The sequence below is a fragment of the Chamaea fasciata genome, unplaced genomic scaffold, assembly GCF_029207755.1.
Source record: "Chamaea fasciata isolate MVZ Bird 193981 ecotype frontalis unplaced genomic scaffold, bChaFas1.0.hap1 SCAF_5, whole genome shotgun sequence".
NCBI classification, from domain to species: Eukaryota; Metazoa; Chordata; class Aves; order Passeriformes; family Sylviidae; genus Chamaea; species Chamaea fasciata.
The window spans coordinates 36,118,352-36,140,815 of record NW_027094090.1 but is presented as its reverse complement, the minus strand read 5'-3'; the positions used below and the strand labels follow the sequence as shown (position 1 = coordinate 36,140,815).

Here is a 22,464-nt window from a genome sequence, read left to right as displayed (position 1 = left end):
GAATACATCCTAATACAATGTTTTGGGTTTTTTTCCATTCACTTTCTCCTTAACTTCCAACTTTTCAGACTGGGTATCATATTAAAGGTAGAGGACCAGAAATTAACAGCTCTTTTAAGTTCAACAAATCTTTAGAAATTCAAATAATATTAACTGCTTAGCCTCATAATAGTTTTTCTAGAGCTAGTGATTCGTACAGCATAGCACAATGTTGAAGTGTTTAATAAAAAAGAAAAAAACCATGAGCCTCGTGTCTGATACAAACCTGCTTCGTCAGCTGAGAGAAGGAACAGTGGCAGAGATTTCAAATGTCTCAAGTCAGATTCAATCACAGTAGCCAAATGCACAGATATCCATAAAGGGAGGTGAAAGCACAAAATCATCAAACAAAACAAAACAAAGAAGCAAACCCAAAAAATTCAAATTTCCACCTCGGGCTTTGCTATTGTCTCAGGTAAATCAAGCTGGCATAAATTTTTCAATACAGGCAAGACAACTGGTTTCTAAAAATGCTGTCTTGGAGACAAATAGCCAGGTACACAAAATGAAAAAGGCATCACAGAAGTAATGAGTGAAGCTGAGAGACCTATCACAAAAAGTACAAACTTCACTTCCCTGCCCTAATATTTTGCCAGAAGAGCTATCAGTAGGCCACAGTCCTGGTTGTATACATGCTGACACTGTCAGAAACCAACTACTCAGCTTAACACTTAAATCCTAACATCTTTGAATTTTTTCCTCTCTTCCTCAAGGTTCCTTAAAGGAATCTATCAGGTAGTAGTTCTTATGCTGTGAACATTAACATTCTGACAGACGTACAGCAGGATTTGACTCCTGATAAAACACAGTGATCATGCTAATTTTCATTCTTAAAACCAACAGCAGCTTAAAAGGAGTTTGGTGTTTGTATGTTTTAGATCTGTAAGAGCAGCACTTTGTCCCCGTATGTGAGACAGCTTCACTGTTGACCTTTCTTAGGCTGAAGAAGACCAAACCAATGTCATGCTGCTCCCAGGAGAAAGTCAAATGCCCACTTAGCAACCTATAGGGCCAGCAGAGGAAAGGAGGAGAAGAGTTCTCCACTGCTCTGAGGATGTGCACTCCAAGGAGCTGGAAAGTGCAGAAGGCAGAGAGCTAACACAGGCACTGGAGAGAGCAATCCCTTCTGTCCAGGGTGAACAGTGTCCTGCCCACAGGACAGGTAAGGACGTGATTCCACTTCCTCCTTAATGGATGGACAGCACATAAAGAGGGAACGTCTTTTACATTAGTTCAAAAATTATTATAATTGTTACTGTTATAAAAGGGAGTCATATTTATGAGCTAATGCCTGCTGGTGAGAGCCAATCTTTAGTATTTGTAAGACTTGTACTCTCAGTATAACTAAAATAAAACACATAAATGGCAATATGTTTGCCTACTACTAACTTGTGGGATCAAACTACAGCATTAAAAAAAGCCTTTCGAATTAAAAGCTGATTTATAGATTTGCCATATGCATCAACTACAGTTTTGTATTTAGGAGAGCCCTGCTTAGCCAAGAAAGTGCAAAGCTCGCCCAATGCTGCCATCTTCAGATCGTCAGTCAGCAGCACACGGCTCCCCCCACCAGTCTACTCAGGCACACAAAGGTGGCTCAGTGCACTGGAGTTTGCAGGCTTAGGTAAGTTGTGTTCCCAAGCCTACAAACATCGAGGCATACTGATAAGGAGTTTAAATATTAACTATTTAGCGACACTTTTTATAGACCAGACACATAGATAGCCCAGTAAATGCATCTCTTTGTATGGTAAACTACAGTTGTGATACTCTATATTACACACACGGTAAGTGCACTGGAGTGGGAATGACTGAACAAAGCAGTGGCTGTTGAGATGAATACATTTTTGAAGCCTCACCTGAAGACAAAGTTTATTATTACACTGTTGTTACATATAGGCTGGTGAATGCAGGCACAAACAGGGGCATCCAGGCTCTCCTGCTCTGATTTAAAATCTTGGACACGCCTCTGGCATACTCCCTGGACTGTGGCCCCAGAGATTTGGTTCCTCTATAAACTACAGCAGTATCTGGTTATCTGCCTTTCCTTTCATTTCCTCATCTTTGGGGTGAGGTGTGTATTTGCTACAACCTATAGACAGGCTGTTGAAATAGGAAAGGCAGCTTTCCATGTTCTATAAATTCTGAAGTTCTCAAATAGCCTTACAATAAAACACGGCTCTGTTAGTCAAATCTGCAAAATGAGATGAAGAATCAAAATGCCAAATGATGGATTAGAAATAATTTTTATGCCAAGTGACATCAGTCAAGGCTGTGCCAGGACCACAAGACTGTCTTCAGTATCATTTTATTCTATTTCTCTTATTTATTCAAAAATATGAAAGATATTTTACAGTTATGCTCATGAAACATTATCTAATGGGTTCAAAAATTATTCAACAGACGCATGGAAGAAAATCCAATTAAAGGCTATAAAATACTAATATAGCAGATTTCTTCTTTCAGAGCCCTTGAATCAGAAGTAATTGGCAAGTAAAGCAGTACATCAGGAAAATACCACTGTATGGTGTTTGACATACACTGTCCTGCATATGTCTGCAATTGCTGTGTCAGTTACAAGATACTGGGGTAGCTTGTCTGGCCAAGTGTATGTGTGATTTTAGGAGTCAGATCAGTTGTCCTGCTATTGATAGGAAAGATAGAGAGAACACCAAGCCCTGGCAAACTCCAGACCTGGTCTCCAGGGTAAATACAGTGTTTCTTGTTTGCATTCAGATACTGCCCTGCATTATAAACTGGACTACCATAGCAAAAAGAAAGAATCAGTGACAGCTATGACAGCTAACAGAAAAAATCGTTATTTGAGGGTGCTTAGATATTTTCAAAGGCAGGAAAAAAGGTCTGATAGGCTCAATTCTCCTCACCTGTCTGGTTTCTAAGCCTTTGAAAATCCCTTCTCACACCACATCATTTTACATTTGAGAATCTCCCTCCTGGGACCTGTGCAAAGAACTTGTGCATGGTATTGAGTCCTAGTGTCACAGAGTCAGTAGTAGAAAACCTGACTTGTTCATCAAAAGGCCTTTCAAGCCATACCACTTTGCTTAATTTTCTTATGTCCAATACTTGTGTTCACTTAGCAATTTTCAGCACGATGTATAGCATGAGATTTTATCTGTTCTCTGAAAGCACCTTATGAAAATGTTGTCAGCATGAACACGAAGCATATCAAGAGCTGATTCACTTGTGCTCCCTGCCACAAGGGAGGAAGAACGAGAGACTCTGTAACCGCATGCCTGCAATCCTGGTACATGGGCAGAAGACTCACCACTACGTGAACTGCCAATGTCATGGGCCTCCATGGCCCAAGCTGATGTGTAGTAGCACAAACAATCACTTTATATGCATATAAAATTAGTTGCCATGAAGACAATGTAACTATTAATACATGTAAGTACTTGAAAGATCAGTGCCAAATAAATATGCTAAGAAAATATATTTACCTTGTTTCTACTGGATTTCAGATTTCAAAGGATATTTGAATGGACCACTCAATTCAAATGCATGTGATATGTTCACAATATGCAGAGATTAATTCCTTTTTCTTTAGGAGTCCTTTGGTATTTTAGCTCAAAAAATATTCACCTAGAGATTAAATCTCTCATATAGTTGTAATTATCTCATAAATAAATAATTATATACCACTGAAAGACTTTTAAAAATCCCATTGTTAGAAATTAATCCTAAGAAATAATGAAATAAAAGTGTTTTCACTCCCCCTGTAAAAGGTGCTCAAATTGCAAGCAACTCTCAACTCAGAAATGTATGTGACTCTCATTTGTGCTTTCTTTCTTCATTCAGAGCTGGTGCAAATAAATTTTTGAATACTTGCCTATTTTTCCTGTGTCAAAAACATCAATAGTCACAAAAAAACCCAAAACCCAGCTGGCGTTTCACATTTGACTGAATTATTCAAAATTCACAGTCTGTTGAGTAGTATCAGGGATGCTCCACTACAAGAAACAGATAGACGTTAACACAGGTAACCCAGGCAACTAGCCAACACAGCCCAGTGTTGGAATCCAGACCTCAAGCAATACCAGCTATTTGACAGCTATTCATGCGGGAACATTATTGAGTAGAAATGCAGGGAGATTTTTGAACAACAAATAAATCTTATGATGAGCTTCTAAATAGATCAAAAGCAGAGAAGGAGTAAAATTCGATAGCCAAGTCTCATTACAGATGATTCACCTACCTCCAACAAAGGCAGTGACCCTATTCACAGCCAATAGCATTTCTAAATTAAAAAAAAAAAAAAAGTTTAATTCTTCAGATTTACCCTCTTGAAGAATTTTGTTTAGTCTGGCACTTTGAAAAGCATTTAGGCTCAGTGAAATGAGGTTTCCTTCACGGATTTCAAAGTGAATATATTTAACAATAGCCTCCTTTTCCCCCTCATCTCACTTCTTTGCATTCAGACCATTCACTAAGGGTGAATGCTTGGAACTCTCTCTTTATAAACAATAGTTTGAGTAGATGTGGTGCTGCTCATTAGAGCACTCCGGGATAGACACACACCAGCCTTCACATTTCTGTTTACAGGCACAGCGCACAGTACCACTACGTGCAAATTCCTCTAATGCAAGGCTTGACATACTCAGAGAAAGCATGGACTACAGTGAGCTCAGGGAGGTTTAACCTCTTGTGCATATTTTGAAATTATGCCTGCTTTTTTCAGGAGTTTCTGCAGAAAAACTCATAATGGTAACCAAAACAAAATTATCATCATACATTTTTTAGGGAGCAGAAAATGTACCTCAAGCAGCACAAGAAAAGAGGTAACACTATACCTCCAACTTTGGGGGTCCCAGCCAAGACAAGACAATGTGTTTTGCAGCTGCCAACCTTGCAGGTGCAATATGACTTCCAGAATAAGACCTGGAAAACACTCCTACTAACAATTTTGTGTCTCTTGAGAGAATATTTCTGTTGTTCACTCTCACATGAAGGAGGCCCTCTTGCTACTCTAAAGAGCAAGCAGAGAGAGAGGAGGATGAAGCACTTCTGGGATTTTTCTGCTGTTGCAAAAAATGTTAGTTCCCACATAGCTGAAGTCACATAATATCCCACTCCCTGTCTGAATTACTTCAAAGTAATCTGAACTTAGGTTTGCTCTGTGCAAAGATGATGTCTGTCCAGCCCACTCATCTTATCTCGGTTGAAAACCCTGGAGCAACTTGGAGGTGAAGAATCAGGAACCTCAATACTTATGCAGAAAGTCTGGTATTTCCTGTCAAGGCAGAAATTCCCTTCCACCAAAGCTAGTGGTCACAGAGATGGTGCAAAAAATCAATGCCCCAAAAAGCACACTTGCTCAACAGTGCCAGAAAAAGAACTCCTAGCTTTTTCAACATAATTAACTAACAGTGCTGAAGCTTAATATACAGCTAAAAAGATGAGATCGCTGAAACTAGAAACTGCTGCTTAGATAATTGTTATACATAAGTCATTGAAGCCCTAATGCTTTGCCCTTCCTATTTCCCCTTCCCTGTCATTTGACTTTTATCTAGAACAACTTCAAAAACCTGGGGGTTTAAGGTTTATTAATTTCATGTGGAGTTATTAAGAAAAAATGATGTGCAATAATGAGCCGTTCCCTTTCCACTTTATTTTACAACATATAACTCGAATTCACGTTCAGTGCTCCCTATTTTAGCTGGAGCAAGTATTACCTCATTTCTTTTTCAAGTTGATGGTTCAAATTTCAACAGTGACAGTGAGGGGACAGTGAGGTTTTTTGACATGTTAGCTGGGACTATAAGGGAAAGTCAAATAAAAAAAAAAAGCAGCGCAAACATCACTGCTGTCCAACCACACTCTTCAGTCTATGCTGCCTCATATGACACACTTGGTTTGTTAAGATCCTTCAAAATTCACAGGTTGCAAGCAAGGACTGTCTTTATGGCTTTTCCATTCCTATTTTACACCTCTTTGTCCCGCTACTCTTACATATAAGGGCTTGGCATTAACACAATCTATCAAATTTGTCCTGATTTGCTAGGCTACGGGGCAAGGGCTAGCACCCCACAGTGTTCTCCTCAGCCTTGTGCTACAGCTTGGAGAGTATGGTTCCTCCAGCAAAGAGTCAGGGACTTCAACAATGACAGGAGGCATCACACAAGTGAGGGAAAATTTGAAACAAACACACACATAAAGAGATCATTTTTCTGTCCTTTCCCTGACAGCATACTCATTTTATGGGTCTTTGACCCTAGGACTGTTACCCCAAATTGTGAACTGCTTTGTTTAGAAGAATATCTAGACAACAGACAAGAACGACCTCAGAGACTTTTCTTCCCCCAGCATCCAGAGCCAGAATCTCTACAGAAGCCTAGCTCAGTCCTCAGGACACATTTACCTGTAGACCTCAGCACCAGTCCAACATTTTTTGTCGTTTTCCAAAAAGGCCATCTTCCACTCCACGGCAAGCATGCTAAGAAGGTGAGTCAGAAGTGAAAGCATAAACTTGCAGCACTCCATGAAATACTCTTCAGGCTGGGGAGGCAGAGTTCATCCTTTTTAAAATGCTGCAATGCTCCAAGGAAACTGGAAAAGGGGAAAACTGGCACAGGATCCTCCTCCACTTATCCTGGGAGAAGCTTTTGACAGACTGGCTAAGTAAATCCACAGATTATCCAGTCACAAAGGTGAAGCAACTAATCACAGTACAGGCAACCCTTACTTTTATAAGCAGGGAGTTTACTGAACCACTGCCCTGTGCTCGTCCACTGTCAGAATTAATTACTGTGAGCTGTGAGGCCATTTTAGAAACTTCCCTCAGCCAGCCCAGAGTGGACCCCCAGTGTCCTCCCTAACAGGCATTCCCCTGGGCAAGGCACCAGGCTCGTGTGGTGCTTCTCCTGATGCCATTCCCTGAAGCAGGCTGTGTCCCCACTAACTGCCAGGCCAGTCACTGCCTATGACAGTTGTACTGCAGGGAGTGATGCAGGAGAGCCACTGAGCCTCCCATGTCATTTTAGCCAAGGAGGGTATGAGCTTCTTGTGTACACGATCAGCTGCAAAACTCCTAATGTATCTACTAATGAGGGGAGGCTATATCTAACTGTGGGGGCAAAAACACATTGAGAGAAGAGACAAGGAAATTGGTCAGTGAAGTTTTAAAATTGTAACCTCAAGGAAAAAAAAAATGCACTATTTCTTTACACTCATATTCATTTCAAATTTAATTCTGAAGAGCAAAAAAGAGTTAGGACTTCATTCCAAAATTACCAACATCCACACTGATTTTCTAAACATTTTAAAAAGAAAACTAAGTTCTTGTATCTATTTACTGAAAAGGGATTTAATAGCTAAGACTTGTTTCAAAACATCACAGTTTCTAACAGCAACACTGTATTTAAACCCAACGTTCTTTTAATCACATAAATGCCAAGGGACTCCCAAAAGCTTTAGTGACTCTTAATGCATTAACTCAACCTGCTTTGCAAAAAAAGAAGTAAAAAAGATAGTAGGCATAAGCACAAAAGTGTAAGTTCTATTCATGTCAAGCTGGCAGACAGATCAAAGAAGAAAAGTAGCTCAGGGAATTTTAAATATCTATTAATTTTGCTACTAAAAATATACCCAAATTGAAGATGTTTTTCACAGCCCCAAACAAAATCTTTTCCAAGTATAGTTGAGCACCTTCTTGCAGCACCCTGGTTTTCAGCAGTGGGGGCATGTAAAATGAATCTATCATAACCATAGAGTAGTGAACTGAGTCACCACTGACTTACTTGCCAGCAGTGTGTAAACACAAAGCAAATCACATGAACATGTATTCAGCAAGGTGGAAAAATATACCAAGCAAATACCTGTGATCAGAGAGATCATGGCTATTCAGTGTAACAAAGTCAAAGGAATTCACAGTGCCTGTGGTCTGCAAGTGACTTATCAAATGTGAAGATCACTCCAAAATTGTCACTAGTGATCAGAGTCCCATGGATATGCAAGAATTCTTTGCTTGTATAGATCTTAAATTCATTGCAGATATATAGCATAGATCTGTATATAAGCTAATATGCTAATTCAAAGATGAAAAATTAATCCTATAAGGTGTTTACATTTGAGACATGTAAAATGTCTTGTTAAACTATAATTTTAGCTACTTTTATGTAGTCAAACTATATAATTATCACAATTACAGCTTACTGATTCAAGGTAGGGAACAAAAATCTCTAGGGAAAAAAAAGAGCAATATGCTTTACAGGGAAAAATAATAATAATCTGTGAGTACCCACTCTTTCCAACATGTCTTGAAAAATCTCTGAGCTCAAACTGCTTTATCTAGCACTATTAGTAGATGCCATCTTTGTGAATGTCTATAGAAAGTTCTCTGTAAGGTACAGAATATATAAAACTTACAGCTGATAACTGAAAACAGGTTCTTCAGTCTGAACTAATGCTACATCTGATGCAAAAGCAAACTAAGAGAATAAGAGAGTGGAGGGGTTGTTCAAAGTATGCCTGAAAGGGCACCACCATGTTGAAGATCTGTTGACCTTGAACTGCAACAATTTTAGCCACAGCTGGAATCAAACCAAAACAATCAAAATAAACAGCCACAAGGCCCTTCTCTGTAACCATGTCTTCGGCTTCAACAATGCTTTCAGGTTTAGAGTACCTGCTTTAACTTTCTAAAATCATCAAAAAATAAAACAAAAACCTTTATGCAATAACTTCAGAAGGCCTCCAAGCTCTAAGAAATAGCTAACATTAATAGCTAATGTTGCATGCTCTATCACACAAGTTTGGACAAAGGAAGAGACAACTGCAAAATCACGTGTCCTCCAGAATCAATTCAATCCCCACAGAAACCATTATCTCCAAATAAGATGTTTTGGAAAATAAATGATAAAATTAATTTTACAGCAACAATCTTACTTTCATTTGCGTGTGTACAATTCTACATCTTTTAGGAGATGGTACACATGGAAATGAGATTAGTATTTAGCCCACAGACCTAGCTTATTGGAAGAATGGCAAACTGCCCCCTGGCCCTCTGTAGCATCATATAATTAAGATATATTTGAAAAATTATTATGGTGGGTCTCCCAAAAAATCTCAATTAAAAATTTATGGGACCATATTCCATCCAGCACTTTGATGCCATTTGATAGAAAGAGACAACAGGCATAAGAACCACCTCCAAAGTTGCAGCATTAAGGAAGTAAGCCCTCAGCATAGTTATGGATGCCAGAAGTATTTTGTCTTACTTCCATACTTTAATCTGTACATACAAAGAAAGCACTCAAACATGCTGGGTGAGATAATTAGACTGAACACATGAGATATGTCCAGTCCTGTGGTTGTGAACATTGAGTTGGCATCTGTTCACCTCTGTACAGGTATGTATTTTAAGACTCTTTCCAAATGATACTATTTGGGTTATGCATAATAGCTACATGAATGAATGTCCTTTTGGAAGCAAAATTATTTACTGAACTATCCCAGAAAATAAAAAGAATAGTGAACAGTTTGAGGACATCAGTGAGGCCACACCTGGAGTGCTGTGTCCAGTTTTGGGATCCCCAGTATAAGAGACATGGAAGTCCTGGATCAAGTTCAGCAAAAGGTTATGAAGATGACTAAGGGACTCGAGCATTATGAGGAGAGACTGAGATAGCTGGGCCTGCTCAGCCTTGAAAGGAGATGACTGAGAGGGTATTTCATCAATGTCTATCAGTATCTGAAGGCACAGTGTCAAGAGGAGGGAGCCTGGCTCTTCTCAGTAGTGCCAAGAAATAGGACAAGACAACAGGCAGAAACTGATGCACAGCAAGTTCCCCCTGAACTTGAGGAAGAACTTTACTGTAGGGATAACTGTGCACTGAAACACATTGCCCAGAGAGGTCATGGAGTCTCCCTCACTGGAGACATTCAAAAACCATCTGGAACAATTCTGTGCAATGTGATCCAGGATGACCCTTCTTGAGCAGGGAGGTTGGACCAGATTGTGGTCCCTCCCAGCCTCACCCATTCTGTGATACTTTGACTCCGTGATTACACATAACAGTTTTGGTTTCTGCCTGAGTGCAGAATCTCCTGGCTTCTTCCTCCTGATGGAGTCACTGACCCCTGAAAAGAGGGTTGGGTATGCAAGGTAGCAGCCATGGTTGCACAGCACAATGCAGGAGGATGCTCAGATCACTGAGCAAAGGGAGCCTGAAACTGGCCCATCCCAACACCACTGTGGGTCCCAGCCAGGTCACCAGACAGCTGCATTTGGGGAGCTGCTCCAAAGAGAACCCTCCCTGCAGTCACCAAAACTATTTTTGTACAGCACTCCTCAGCTGCTCTGGCTCCATGGCTCCAACTCCTCCACCTGTGCACCCACAGCACAGACATTCCCTCAGTCCTAAGCAAGACCTAGACATGGCTGAAATGAGCTGCCACACACTAAACTCCTTCACTACCCCATATACCTGTGTGCTGCTGCTGGAGGATGGCCACATCTTGTACAAATTACCTAAATAATATGTTACAGTGTGAACAATACCCACACAGAGCCCAGAATTCTCGCTTTCCTTCACATATTGGTGAAAGCACAGGAGCAGTCGGGAACAGCAGCAGCAATTTATTCCAAACCTTTCCTTTATTGCTCTTTCCTCCCCTGATATTTAAACCTTTATTCCAGTAACTTATGAGTGATTTGTTAGTAGTTGTTACCCAAAATGTTTGTCTTATTGTTGCTCCCTGGAAGCTTATGCTGGATACTTTATTTTTTCCTGGTTACATATGTTCTATAAAAGACACCTTATGTCTTTTTGCTAGTACATTATCAACTCTAGGTCAAAAAAGAAAACAAATATGCAAAAAATCCTATCAAAATTCATAGACTCCTTTCACCCATTCCTCAGCCTTTCTGAACTGCATCCAACACTGAATTGGAAGATGCTTGCCACTTGCATGCACTCCTAAATTCCACAATTTTTTTTCTAAGCTATTTTTCAGGCTCACTTTCACTACTACTGCAGCAGAGCAAATGTTCAGAGTGTGAGCTATTGAACTACTGGCAAAGATTACTATTGTAGAATCTGCAATTTCTTAATGAAAATGAAGTTGCTTCTGAAAATAAACAAATGTAATTAGCAAGCCAGTGCTGTGTGAAATTTGCACCATTCTCTTGTTAACCTGAATGTCAGAATGTATTACTTGTGTGCATGAAAATTTGCATTTGCAGTTCAGTAACCTCACAGATTATGATCTAACCACTTTTGGAAACAAAATGCTACAAGAAATAGAAGCAAACTCAGTCTCTGGCTGCAATTTGTTATTTTAATAGAGCCTTTTTCTTTAGTGTTCCTAACTGCTTTGGGTTTGACCTTCACAAATCACATCTTGTCTAAAATGAACTGTATTATTTCTACAGTAAAGTTTCTAATTTCTTCCCTGCTCCAAATTAAGTCAAATTAGCTCTCTTTTTCATCTAGCTTCCTCATTACAGGCCTGGGCACAAGGATACATACTTATAAGTACCTTATAGAACAACACTGCTTCTAGCTACTTGTGAGCACAAAATTTTGTCTTTTAGGGCAATGTGAGATCCTTTCAAGAAGCAGGTTACTGACATGACCAGCTGGGCACTCTTGTAGCAACAGGTGAGCCCTCTTTCACGTTCTTAGTTTTGAGGGACCCAGTATAAGGCACAAGATGTTTCTTTTCAAGATTAACACATCCTATGTTGACCTACCCCTTTCTGATGACAAACTGGAGGGACTCACATCCTTGTATGCTGATGCAAGATGGATCCACTGAATCCTACTTTCCTTCTGCAACCAGCCTATTTCTTTCATTCTTAAGCAACAACTTGTGTCAGCTCTCCAACACCAGGTCCAGTCTTCCTACCATACAAAAGATTCTAATTCTATAGCAAGTACATCCAAAACTGACTTGACTCCACAGTGCTACTCTTAATCAAAACTCAGGTTACCATTCAAGCTGCTGATTTACTATGTTCCATAGCCTGGTGACTAATATATCCTCTCTCTTTTCCAGTTCTAGCTGGAAAGGTAGAAAGGATTCAGGGGAGGAATAATATCCTCAATGGCATGAGGAGTGACTAAACAAATGATTGGTTTCCTACCCAGGAAAAGAGACAACTAAGCAAGAAAATGTGTTCTGTAGTCACGATGGCATACAGAAAGCCTCCAGGGATGATTTCATCATTCTCTTTTCACATACAAAAAACCTAGTAGAGAAAAAAAAAGCAGGTTGAAAGCAACAAAATGAGACAGTTTACCAGACAGTGAACAGTTGAGCCCTAGAGGTCATTGACAAAGTTACTGCAGGTACTAAAAATTTATGTGTCTTCAGACATAAACTTCTGTCTCTGGACAGAAATCCTTTCAGGATAATTAGATACATAGAAGCTATATTTGTGGGAACAAGAGTTCCCCAAGTTCCTGATTGGTGAGAAGCTTGGAAAATATTTGAAAATAATCAGATATGGTCATCCTGTTCTTTTATCTCCCTTAAGCAGCTATTTAGGAAGGGCACAAGTCACCAGCCATAGCCCTGACCAGCACAGCAATTCTTACAGATCCAAACCTGGAAACAGACTCTCCATACCCAAAAAAAAGGCCTCAGCAGACTGCCACAACTCCCACAGAAAATACCGAGCATTAGCTTCCAATTCCAGTAATGGAACTCTTCATCCTGCAGGGCTAGTTTGAAGCTGGTTAAGTATCTCTGCTATTTTTCTTCTTCTGCCACAGATATCTGACAGAATGACTGTAAAAATGGACTTCAGGAGACCACTGCAGTATTCTAAAATATTAAATATTGATCCCTGGAACCTACAGTTGTTTTTTTCCTCCTTAGTCCTGTTTTGTGACATATATACTATCTTTTCTGCCCACCTTTTTGATTATGCATAATGTAGGAAGGACTTCACATCAGTGCTTCAGCTACTTTATCAAAAGGTATTGCTGAAACAAACCCTTAAAAATGGAGACCCTTACTTTTTATTAATTCCTTTATAACATTTTTCAGAGCAAGCCCACAAATTACAGAATGGTTTTAGAGCAGCAGTCACTGAGCCCAGCAACACCTCACCAAAGTAATCCATTAGTAAATAATCCTTTTCTCCCGATTCAAATATACCTCTGTGACTTTGTAACGGTCAAGAAAGCCACAAAATTTCATCTGCTTCCACTTCTGCTCCTCATTAAAGTTTCAGTTTTCATACTTGGGCGATTTCCAAATACATCTTCATATGGGTGGTTTTGCCTGGTCAAAGTCAGGAACAGAAACATTGCCCAGGCCATCCACTCATCAACAATACAATCACAGTACAGCAGGACAGTGTCAGCCTATAGGGATCCATCATACCTGAGTTCAGCTTTATCGTCCTAGCTTTTACCCTGGGAATTGATTCCTCTCCCTGAAGTGACATATAGCCCAAATCAGAGTAATTTCATACGTCTCCTGTAAGCCCATCAAATTTTACTCAAGCAGTTTTAAGTCATATTCACTCTCAGTTCTTCATGGTGCTGCTCCTTTATTCACTAACTACGGGTGTACCCAGAAGTAACACTTTTGCACAAAACTCCATTATGTCACCACTGGATTTAAGGTACTCACTGTGCTCACTCTTGGCATCTGTCACACATACATGGCATGCAGAAAAAAGACTAAGCAGAGATTTGAATGTCAAATTTCAATATCTTCTGTGACTGCCATAGCTCTTGGGCTGTAATACCGGGTTTCAGTTGGCCAATACATAATTATTTTTATATGTCAGAATAGCTTCAGCAGGGGAATTGGTCACAGACTTGTAATGATGGTTAGCTCCCTATCAATCATTTCACAACTATAAATGAGAAACACACAGGTGGTCTTGATTTTTTAGATATACAGTAGAAATGTTCAACATTTCAGATTTTCTTCTCAGCTCCATTTGCTCATACATGGAGGAAGACAGTAAGCCAGTTCACAAACTGCACTTACAGCCTAGCAGTAACTAAATAGCCCCTATGGGAAATCTAATCTGTTATTTGTGAAGGTGAGAGGCTATCCTATCTCATGAGACCATGAACGCTGAGTACTCCCTAAGTTACCAAATGCTACTCAGTCCTTATCCAAAATGGTCCCATTTCTTCCATTCTGGTTACCTCCTCAGAGCGGAAAATACAGATTCTGAAGTAAGGCAGGCAAGTAAAGTCACAAGAACTGCCACAACCCAGAGACAGGCAGTTCTGAATGGTGTTTTTAACTCAGTATATAATTCAAAAATATTTTGTTTATGATACATACTCAGATACATTGAAGCTAGCTTTAGAAATGAACTATTGGCCTCAATCACCATCCAGGCACAGTAAAACTTGTAGATTCATAAGAAGTGGTAATGCATTTACAAGATCTCATCACACACAATTCTTTCAAATTTAGAGGCAATTTTTGTGGTCTTCTACTTAAAGGACAGCCAGAACTAAAGAAATTTCTTGATTTGTACTCTCTCGTGCTGTTAAAATTTAAGAACAAATATTATCAAGAAAGATGAAAAGGTGAAAGTTTTACAGCTCTAAAGAACTTAATGTTTAAACATAACTTGCAGTGAGTAATGACAGGGAAAAAACTTAGTGAAACTAATTAGGGCCTAACGACCAAATTTTTGGGAGGAAAGATCTGATGATGAATGGCATGAAAAGGACACTCTGCTGATGCCTTTTCTGAACTGCCACCCACTGAATTTCACCTACACAAACACATCCTATAGATATACTGCATCCTGAGGGGGAAACCTGAGCTACGATGAAACAGGAGTCAGGAGTCATTTCTGCCATTAGCAAGATAGGCAGCTTCCTGCTTAGCAACTTGCAGCTTACAAAGACAGCTCCCAAGTCCACAAATTACAAGTTAACACTGAAATGTAAATTGAGATGTATTTTTTGGTACAATTTTTCTGACAAAACCTTATGTTATGTGCTGTTAAATGTTGTAAATGATATACTATATAAATTAGTTGAAACACCTCGTGTCAAGTTCTCTCTACAGTTTATGGTTTGATAGGTAAACAGAAAATACAGCCTTTTTTATTTCTGTACTATGTGAAAATAGAAAAACCAGACATACTGAAAAATCATCTCAAAAGCAGTTTTAGAAAATCAATCAGAACAGGACAAGACATGAGTAATGATGACGATAATAATTAGAACCCAGACATGCATGGTCAATATTGTATCTCCTCAACCAGTAACTGCATTACACCACACTGCACAAAAATAAGTGGATGATGTAAAATTTTGCTGTGTTTCAGTAACACAGACTCTGTCACCTTTTTTTTGTGTGTCTTTCCTCTTTCTTACTCTCATAAAAGATTGTACATGAAAATGGAATCTCTCAACAAACCACTACAAAGACAGTCTTTTGGCTCCTTCTGTATTCCGCTCTCATGACTAAGCAGAAGCAATTCCCTTCTTCTTTCCCCCATCCGACTACAAGACCCCTAGAGAATGAACGGAACTTGCATACTGTCTTTTCAGCTCTCTTCCCCTGCAGCCACTCTTCTCCCTCCAGCTGGCCAGCAACAGGGCCCCCGCAATGCTCTCCCATTCAATTCCTGCTCTTGATGGGGCTGCATAAACGTGACTAATTGCAATTTACAAAACACTTCTAGTCTGCCCAGGCACCAGGCTCCAGCTTGCTCTACATCCAATGTGTCAGCCCTGCAGGGAGAAAAACATCAGACATTTCCTTTGCAGCTCAGGGCAGGGCACAAAGCGCAGATCTATCAAAGCTGATACACAGGGTCTTCTCGAGAGCAGAATGCAGCAAAAGATTATGAAATCACTTGTAATAAGTCTTCTCTTTCTGGTCTGAATTCATTCCTAGGAGGTGTTTTCCTCTCTTCCTAACGCCATTGTCCTCCCTGTAATGGCTCAGCACTTAATGTCACTATCTTTTGAAACAGGTCAGGCTAATGGCAAGCTTGCTTTGGGCATATTGATTCAAGCTCATTAATATGCATACTCTCTCTCCATTATTTCTCTATTTACTTTGAAGTTGCCTAGCTGGAACCTGCAATTCTTTTCTGTGTTAAGACTCTTGGCTGGCATTTCTCAGCTTGCTGCGTCTGTTTTTTATCTAGGATGGAAATGGGACTGAATGCTGCAAATGTTAGTCAATGGCACCTCAGGTGACATTTGGTGCCCAGCTGAATGAATTTCTTGGCCTCCTCACCCTCACCACTGCGAGGTATTCTTTCTACTTGCTCTCAAGTTGGCTGTTTACAGTGCACATTTTAGGGCAAGTAACATCTCTGTATTTGTCAAGCATCTACCCCAGGGGAGCACAGCTCCTTATTGTGCTCCAACAAAAAATAACACCAGCTGACTCTTTCTGAATGTCTCTTCCACCTGAAAGAGCTATTTCCAGGATGGGAGGAGAAATCAACTTTGACTCAGATATCAGATTCTCAGTGTGATAAGGGAAAGTGATTCATCTGTCTTCTTTTATTTTTTGCTTTATGATTCAGGAGCAGCTCATTGTTCAGATGACACAGTCAGTCATAACTGGGAACTTCTGTGAGGGGGATGAGTACAAGCATTTATATAATATTCAGAGATTATTTTATATTAATATCTCTACCCGAACAGCCCAGTACCAACTTCATCCTCTGCAACAGGCCCATGTCATCCAAGGTTATTTTGGGGTGAAATATTTGGACATACCATTTTCCTCAAAGTACTTACAGGGACAGCCAGTTAGGTAGTTTCTCCTGAGACTGCATGTTATGGCAAGGTAGGTCTGTTTCCTACTAAGTCCCTCCCAAGCAAATGTGGCAATACCCACTCAACTGTCACGATTCCTGCATACAAAGGTTTCTTCTCCACAGACATCCATTAGAAAAACAGGGAATGCACCCGGAATCATGTGAGAGGAGTTGGCCACAGGAAAGGCATCGAGCCTGTCTAACTAAGGAGTGAAGACTGATTAAATTTAACGGCTTCTTCTGGAAGGAGCCAGAAGATTCAAATCAAACAGGATTCAAATCAAACAAAGGGGTAAAAACAGCTTTTTTGGAAGATAGGACTCTAAGCCTCTGCTACGCCAGCCCATCAAAACTTCTGCAGCTTAACTGAACCTAATTTGACTCCACATCCAACACTCATTTCCAAGCCTTTAAATCCGCACAGCACTTTTTGTGTAGAAGAGCAGCAGTATGCTGTGAAAGTTTTAAAGTAACCAATTCCCCCACTCAATCCCACAGAATTTTTCAAAAGATAAAATATTTAAATGTGGAGCTTTATAAATACGGAGTTTTTTAATCCAATATAGTTTCTTAAATCACTTGCCACTTTAATTTTAACAGGATCCACCAAAGGCAATGTACAGCAAGTCAGAACAACTGAACAAAACAACTGATAAAGACCAGTGGTCACTAATTTACATCATGATGCAAAGGGTTGCATCCCAGTTACTGGAACATGGCAACAGAGCAGGACTGACAGGTGCTCAGGAGCAGAGGCTAATGACAGTTTGACAGGGTCCCTCACACAAAGGCCATGAAGTCTCAGCAGCATCTAACAGCTTTAAAACACAGACAATTCACACTGATGCTGACTTCTGCTTCACTAGATGCAACAGAGAATCCATCTCCCAGCTGTTGACTGAGGCACTTGGTGTTGATCTAGATCTACTGCTGCACAGCCTTGGCTTAGTAACCACATATTCTTCAAAGGGAGCACCAGGCAAGGATGCAATGTCATCTTATATTCCATCACACACTGGAATACAATTAAGAGCTGCAAAACTGAACAGTGAGTACAGAAATATCAGTGCTAAGAACCAAAGTGGCCACCTGTGGAGGAGCTAACAGTCTAGAGATGAGAGCACACATCAAAATGTTTTATGGGTTGTTTTCTATTCCCAAATTTACCTTTCTTACTCATTTCCAGCACCTTAAAGCAGACAAAATTCATCTCAGTTAGCCCTGGAAATTGGTGATTATTGAAAATAAAATCAAAATTGATTATTTAGTGTGACCACCTTTGGTCTTCCTAAAAACAGTGAAAAGCACCTAAAGTTCGGTAGTCACATCATAGTCACCTGGAATCTGAAAATGTAGCCAGCTCTAATAAGATAAAGCACATCAGTTCATCAGCTAAAAAGGAGGAGAGATGAGAGCATGCCACAAAAAGATTTTGACTCACAGTGGCTAATTTCTGAACATCTTCATCAGATGCTCCCAGTGAAGCAAGTCCTATCTCTTGTGAAAACTGTGCAAATTTGGGATCAGCAAGTAGAGGCACATGTCCCAAGAGTTCATGGCATGTATCCCTAAGGGAATGGAAACAAAAAGAGAGTCATTACAGAAATTAATACCATAATAATTCCATAATTAATTTAACATAAGCCATTTTACACGGGTCTGACCCCTACCTTAGAAGTCTTGCAATGGAACATGGTTTTTACCATGAACTGTAGTTCTTCCCTATGTATATGGTTTCTACATGCATGTAGAAACACACACATTAGCTTCTGTTAAATAGGTCATACATCATTTAACCCCAGCTGTTCTGTGATTTGCTCATCATCTCCAGATTGAGTGGAAGAGCCTGATCACTAGAGTCTTTCAGACTTGGTGACATGAAGACTGAAGTGCCCAGGGGAAAGCCAGATGTCCCACAAGTACAGTCTTCAGCTTTTCTCTTGACATAAATCAAAGTCCAAGACATTCCCTCTCCATCTTGTCCATTTCTCTTTCTGTACCTGGGTAGCACTCCACATCAAAACATTTTGCTACTTGCCCCCAGGAATATGGGGCAATATTTACAGAGGTTTCTGTGTGCCTAATTTCTCGTTTAGTCACAAAATACTACTGCAATTACTGGGTACTTTTGTTATGTAGTCTACTTTTCAGCAAGCAGATTTCAGAAAAAGCAGAGAATCCAAATCATTTCAAAAAGAACAGCTGTTCACATCTGTAAGTGCATTGTTAGTCATGACAAAGTGCAGACATAAGTGTACAAAAAACTGCTAACAGAAGTGCACATGCATCATCTACAAAAGCTTTCAAACAATTCTGAAAGTTTTGCTGCATTTGTACACAGGAAATAATGGACTTGGTAGTAAAGTTCACTTTAAAAATCCAATCTGACATTTCCTTTGCTTTTGTCTCTTCAAAGACATTTCTCTTTTTTTTTTTTTCTTTTTCATCCTAAGCTGTAAACAAATGTTTTAAAGGCAGGGAGAAAACATCAAGTTTTCTGCCTTCTACCCAAAATCATCCAATTTGTCTTTTACAAACTATTCTTGTTTGAAAAGTCACAGAACATGACATTTCAGATAAATCATGAACAGAAAAACAACCCTCTGTGTAATTTAAAGTCTTCTTACTCAGTATCCTCACCAAGGAGTCTGAACCAATAATGTGTAGGTAGACAGTAGTAAATAGAAGTTTCTGAGTATACAAATGAAGATTAAAGTTTTTGGTATTCCTAGTTTGCCTGGCCAAAAGTGTATCAAATACAGTTCCAATACTGGAGGGACTCATACAAGTCTTCCTTCCCAGACCAAATGGTCTCACTGACAGGTGCAGAGCAACTTTTGCTTGTGTTACAGTCACAATTTTTAGTGAGACAAGCACCTCTCTGAAGCTGTGTGTGACAAGTTTAAGCCAACTTCACGTGTGAGTAATTCATTCAACAGGACCCACAGTCTAGATGGGAGTCCCTTTCTCACTGGAACTCAGACTGGAAAAATTGCTTAGTTCTGCATGCCTTTATTTCTTTGTTCAGGAGGTGGTTTGCATCATTTGACTGGATAATCATCAAAGCTAATGGCCCTTCTTTAATTAATTCAGTTCCAATCACAACAATTTCTTCTATGATCTCCTTCAAGATTTAGCTCACTAACAATGTAAAGGACAGCTGGGAAATAGAGTTTGCAGTCTGACAGACACACCACCACTTCCCAAGCAAAGTACCAAGCAATTCACTGGAAGAACCTGACTTCTCCAACCATAAAGTTCCAACATAAAAACGGGCCACAAAGCCCATTCCCTGGAAGCCCAGTACACCAATTCTTACCTGCACCAGGCAAACCAACACTAATGGCTCAGCATCTGTGCTACATCCCATCAGACCAGATATATTCAGTTTTGTATCAGTAGTTCAAGCAGAAGCAAACGGTGAAACTGGCTCCAAGTTCTTGGCTCCAGGTAAGTACACTGATCAGCAGGAAGGCTTCTACAGCAGCACCACTTCTACTGACACCTGAGCAAGTGCCTACATCTCTGTTTTCCTGTGCTGAACCCACAACCCCCAGAAACAAATAAGCAAAGATGATTTATTCCCAGTTCGGCACTGGGTCACATGGTCTTTGTTATGTCCATTCTTGCAGACAAAATCAGAACAGACAAAGCCTAATCCCATTAACTTGTCTCTCTTGGCAAGGGGAAAATAATGAGGAAGCAGAAGATATTTCTCTCATGCATTTAGCCTGTAGATTCTTCCATTAAAGCTATGCAAAGAAGTATTTTGAATGTGCAGTTACAAAGAGGCAAGCTTAAAGCAAAAAGCACATGAACAAAAAAAAATCCCCAAACCCACAAAATCTTTCAGGCAGAAACATGAACCAGCATTTGGGATTGTCATTGGAGTCTTTTAGACTTCCCTGCCAGTCTGGCCCTTTATAGATAGTCTAAACAATATAATTCTTCGCTTAACTACCAAGGCTTGATTCTTTTGTTTTGTCTTATTCTGAAAATAATTAAGTTTCTTTAATTTATTCACACACATTGCTCAGAGAAAATAAGATTTTTGTAATGCACTTTTCACAGCAAAAGATTTTTCTTGGAGTAAATTAGTTAGTAAAGCAGAAGAAATCTACATAGCTCTGTGAATGTAGTGGAAACATAATTAAAATCAGGAAGAAATATCTTTTAAAATGCATATGGTAGTGATACAGATCAAAACAAATGAACTCTCTAATTTGTAACTAGCTCTGTAGCCTGGGTGTTAAATCTGACAGAAAGCCCACTGAAGTCAAAGAGAGCCTTTTTACCAGGTTTATTTCATTGAAATGCAACATTCACCAGCCAGGGACCTGCAGCAAACCTCATTATGGCCCCATATATCAACCAGGAGATCTCAGGGCATTGCAGGTACTGCAGAAGATGAAGAGCTGCCCCAACCCAAGTCAATTTAGTTTTGCCACTGATTTAAAAAAAGCACCAGGCTTTCACTCCACACTTGGGGTAACACTTACTGTGTGTTCTGTACTATGGAAAAAAAAAAACCTAAACACATTTTAAAAGGGAGTTTCAAAATTTTCCAATGGAGTTCCTGATAGTCAGTACACAATACTCAACTAATGTGAACCAGTAGGCCTGCAAGAGGGTATAACATCATTAGAAAATGACAGCTTAAATCCTCTGTTAGTCATATTTAGAGGTGTTAAGACTATAACCTGTATTTTTAAGTTCAGCCCAAATAAGGAATAAAAGCCCTCATTCTAACTCAACTGTTATTACTCTCAGCTACTTTCCAGCATGACCAGAAATGTTACCAAGAAAGCAGCTGCCATTATTACTAAGGATCAGCTGTGATCCACTGCATAATTCTGAATGTAAGCAGCACCCTGAAAATTGCAGGGATCTCAGATACACAAATCTATGAACCAAAGAACATCAGGAAATGCACAGACACACTTAATTGCTTCCTGAAAGATGTTATTGCCTTTATTCTGTTGGAGTTATGTACCTATATCTCTTATCAGTAGATGAAAATGTTCTTCTAGTTTGTACTAAGTTAATAAACGTCATCATTCTTTTGCTGAACACTGGTACGTGCTGCAGCCTGAAACACTGGCTTCCCACAGGAGGGGAAATCATTGATGGAAAGCCTAATACTTCCCTTATATAATTTACTTTTTTGAAATATCTACAGATATTTTTAAATAGACCAGAAGAGGTTCAGTCCTTCCTTCCTTCCATCCAAGCTCTTCTTTCAAGATTTTCCATTCCATCAATATGCCTACAAATGTAATAGATTTAAGTTCCAACTACAGGTTACAGAAGTGACTGAATTCCTTCGGGGTCACCACCTCCTTTCCAAAAGAAACACACAAAGCGAGCCTCAGAGCATTTCACCAAGTACTTCCCCCAGTCCAGACCTTGAGGAAAAGGCAGCTAAGTGTCTAACAGCACCACCTGGTGACTCCTGCCAGAATAAAGCTACTTCATTTTCGGATACAGCTTAGTATGCCATACCATTAAACCTTTTATACTCAAAAATATTACTCCACGGTTTTGGCAGTCAGTTCATGAAATCAAACTTAGGCATGAATCGAAATGTTTACAGGACTGAAGCTGAATATATATGTACAAATCCTTTGTGTAAATTTGGAAAAAAATCAAACACACTCAAGTAGTCCAAGCTGATTAAACCACAGCTA

The 22,464-nt window shown here is 39.7% G+C and overlaps 1 protein-coding gene across 3 annotated transcripts in view; it reads right to left on the bottom strand.

Annotated features, from left to right (window-relative positions):
- Positions 1-22,464, bottom strand: part of TPH2 (tryptophan hydroxylase 2) — a 55,144-nt gene that overhangs the window by 10,091 nt on the left and 22,589 nt on the right. For 2 of the 3 annotated variants that reach the window (XM_066183260.1, XM_066183258.1), the window contains one exon: positions 18,219-18,345. In XM_066183260.1, the coding sequence (XP_066039357.1) occupies positions 18,219-18,345 (127 nt within the window). Of the gene's footprint in view, positions 1-17,336; positions 17,819-18,218; positions 18,346-22,464 lie in introns of those variants that run through there. The other variant, XM_066183261.1, reaches the window with a different exon arrangement.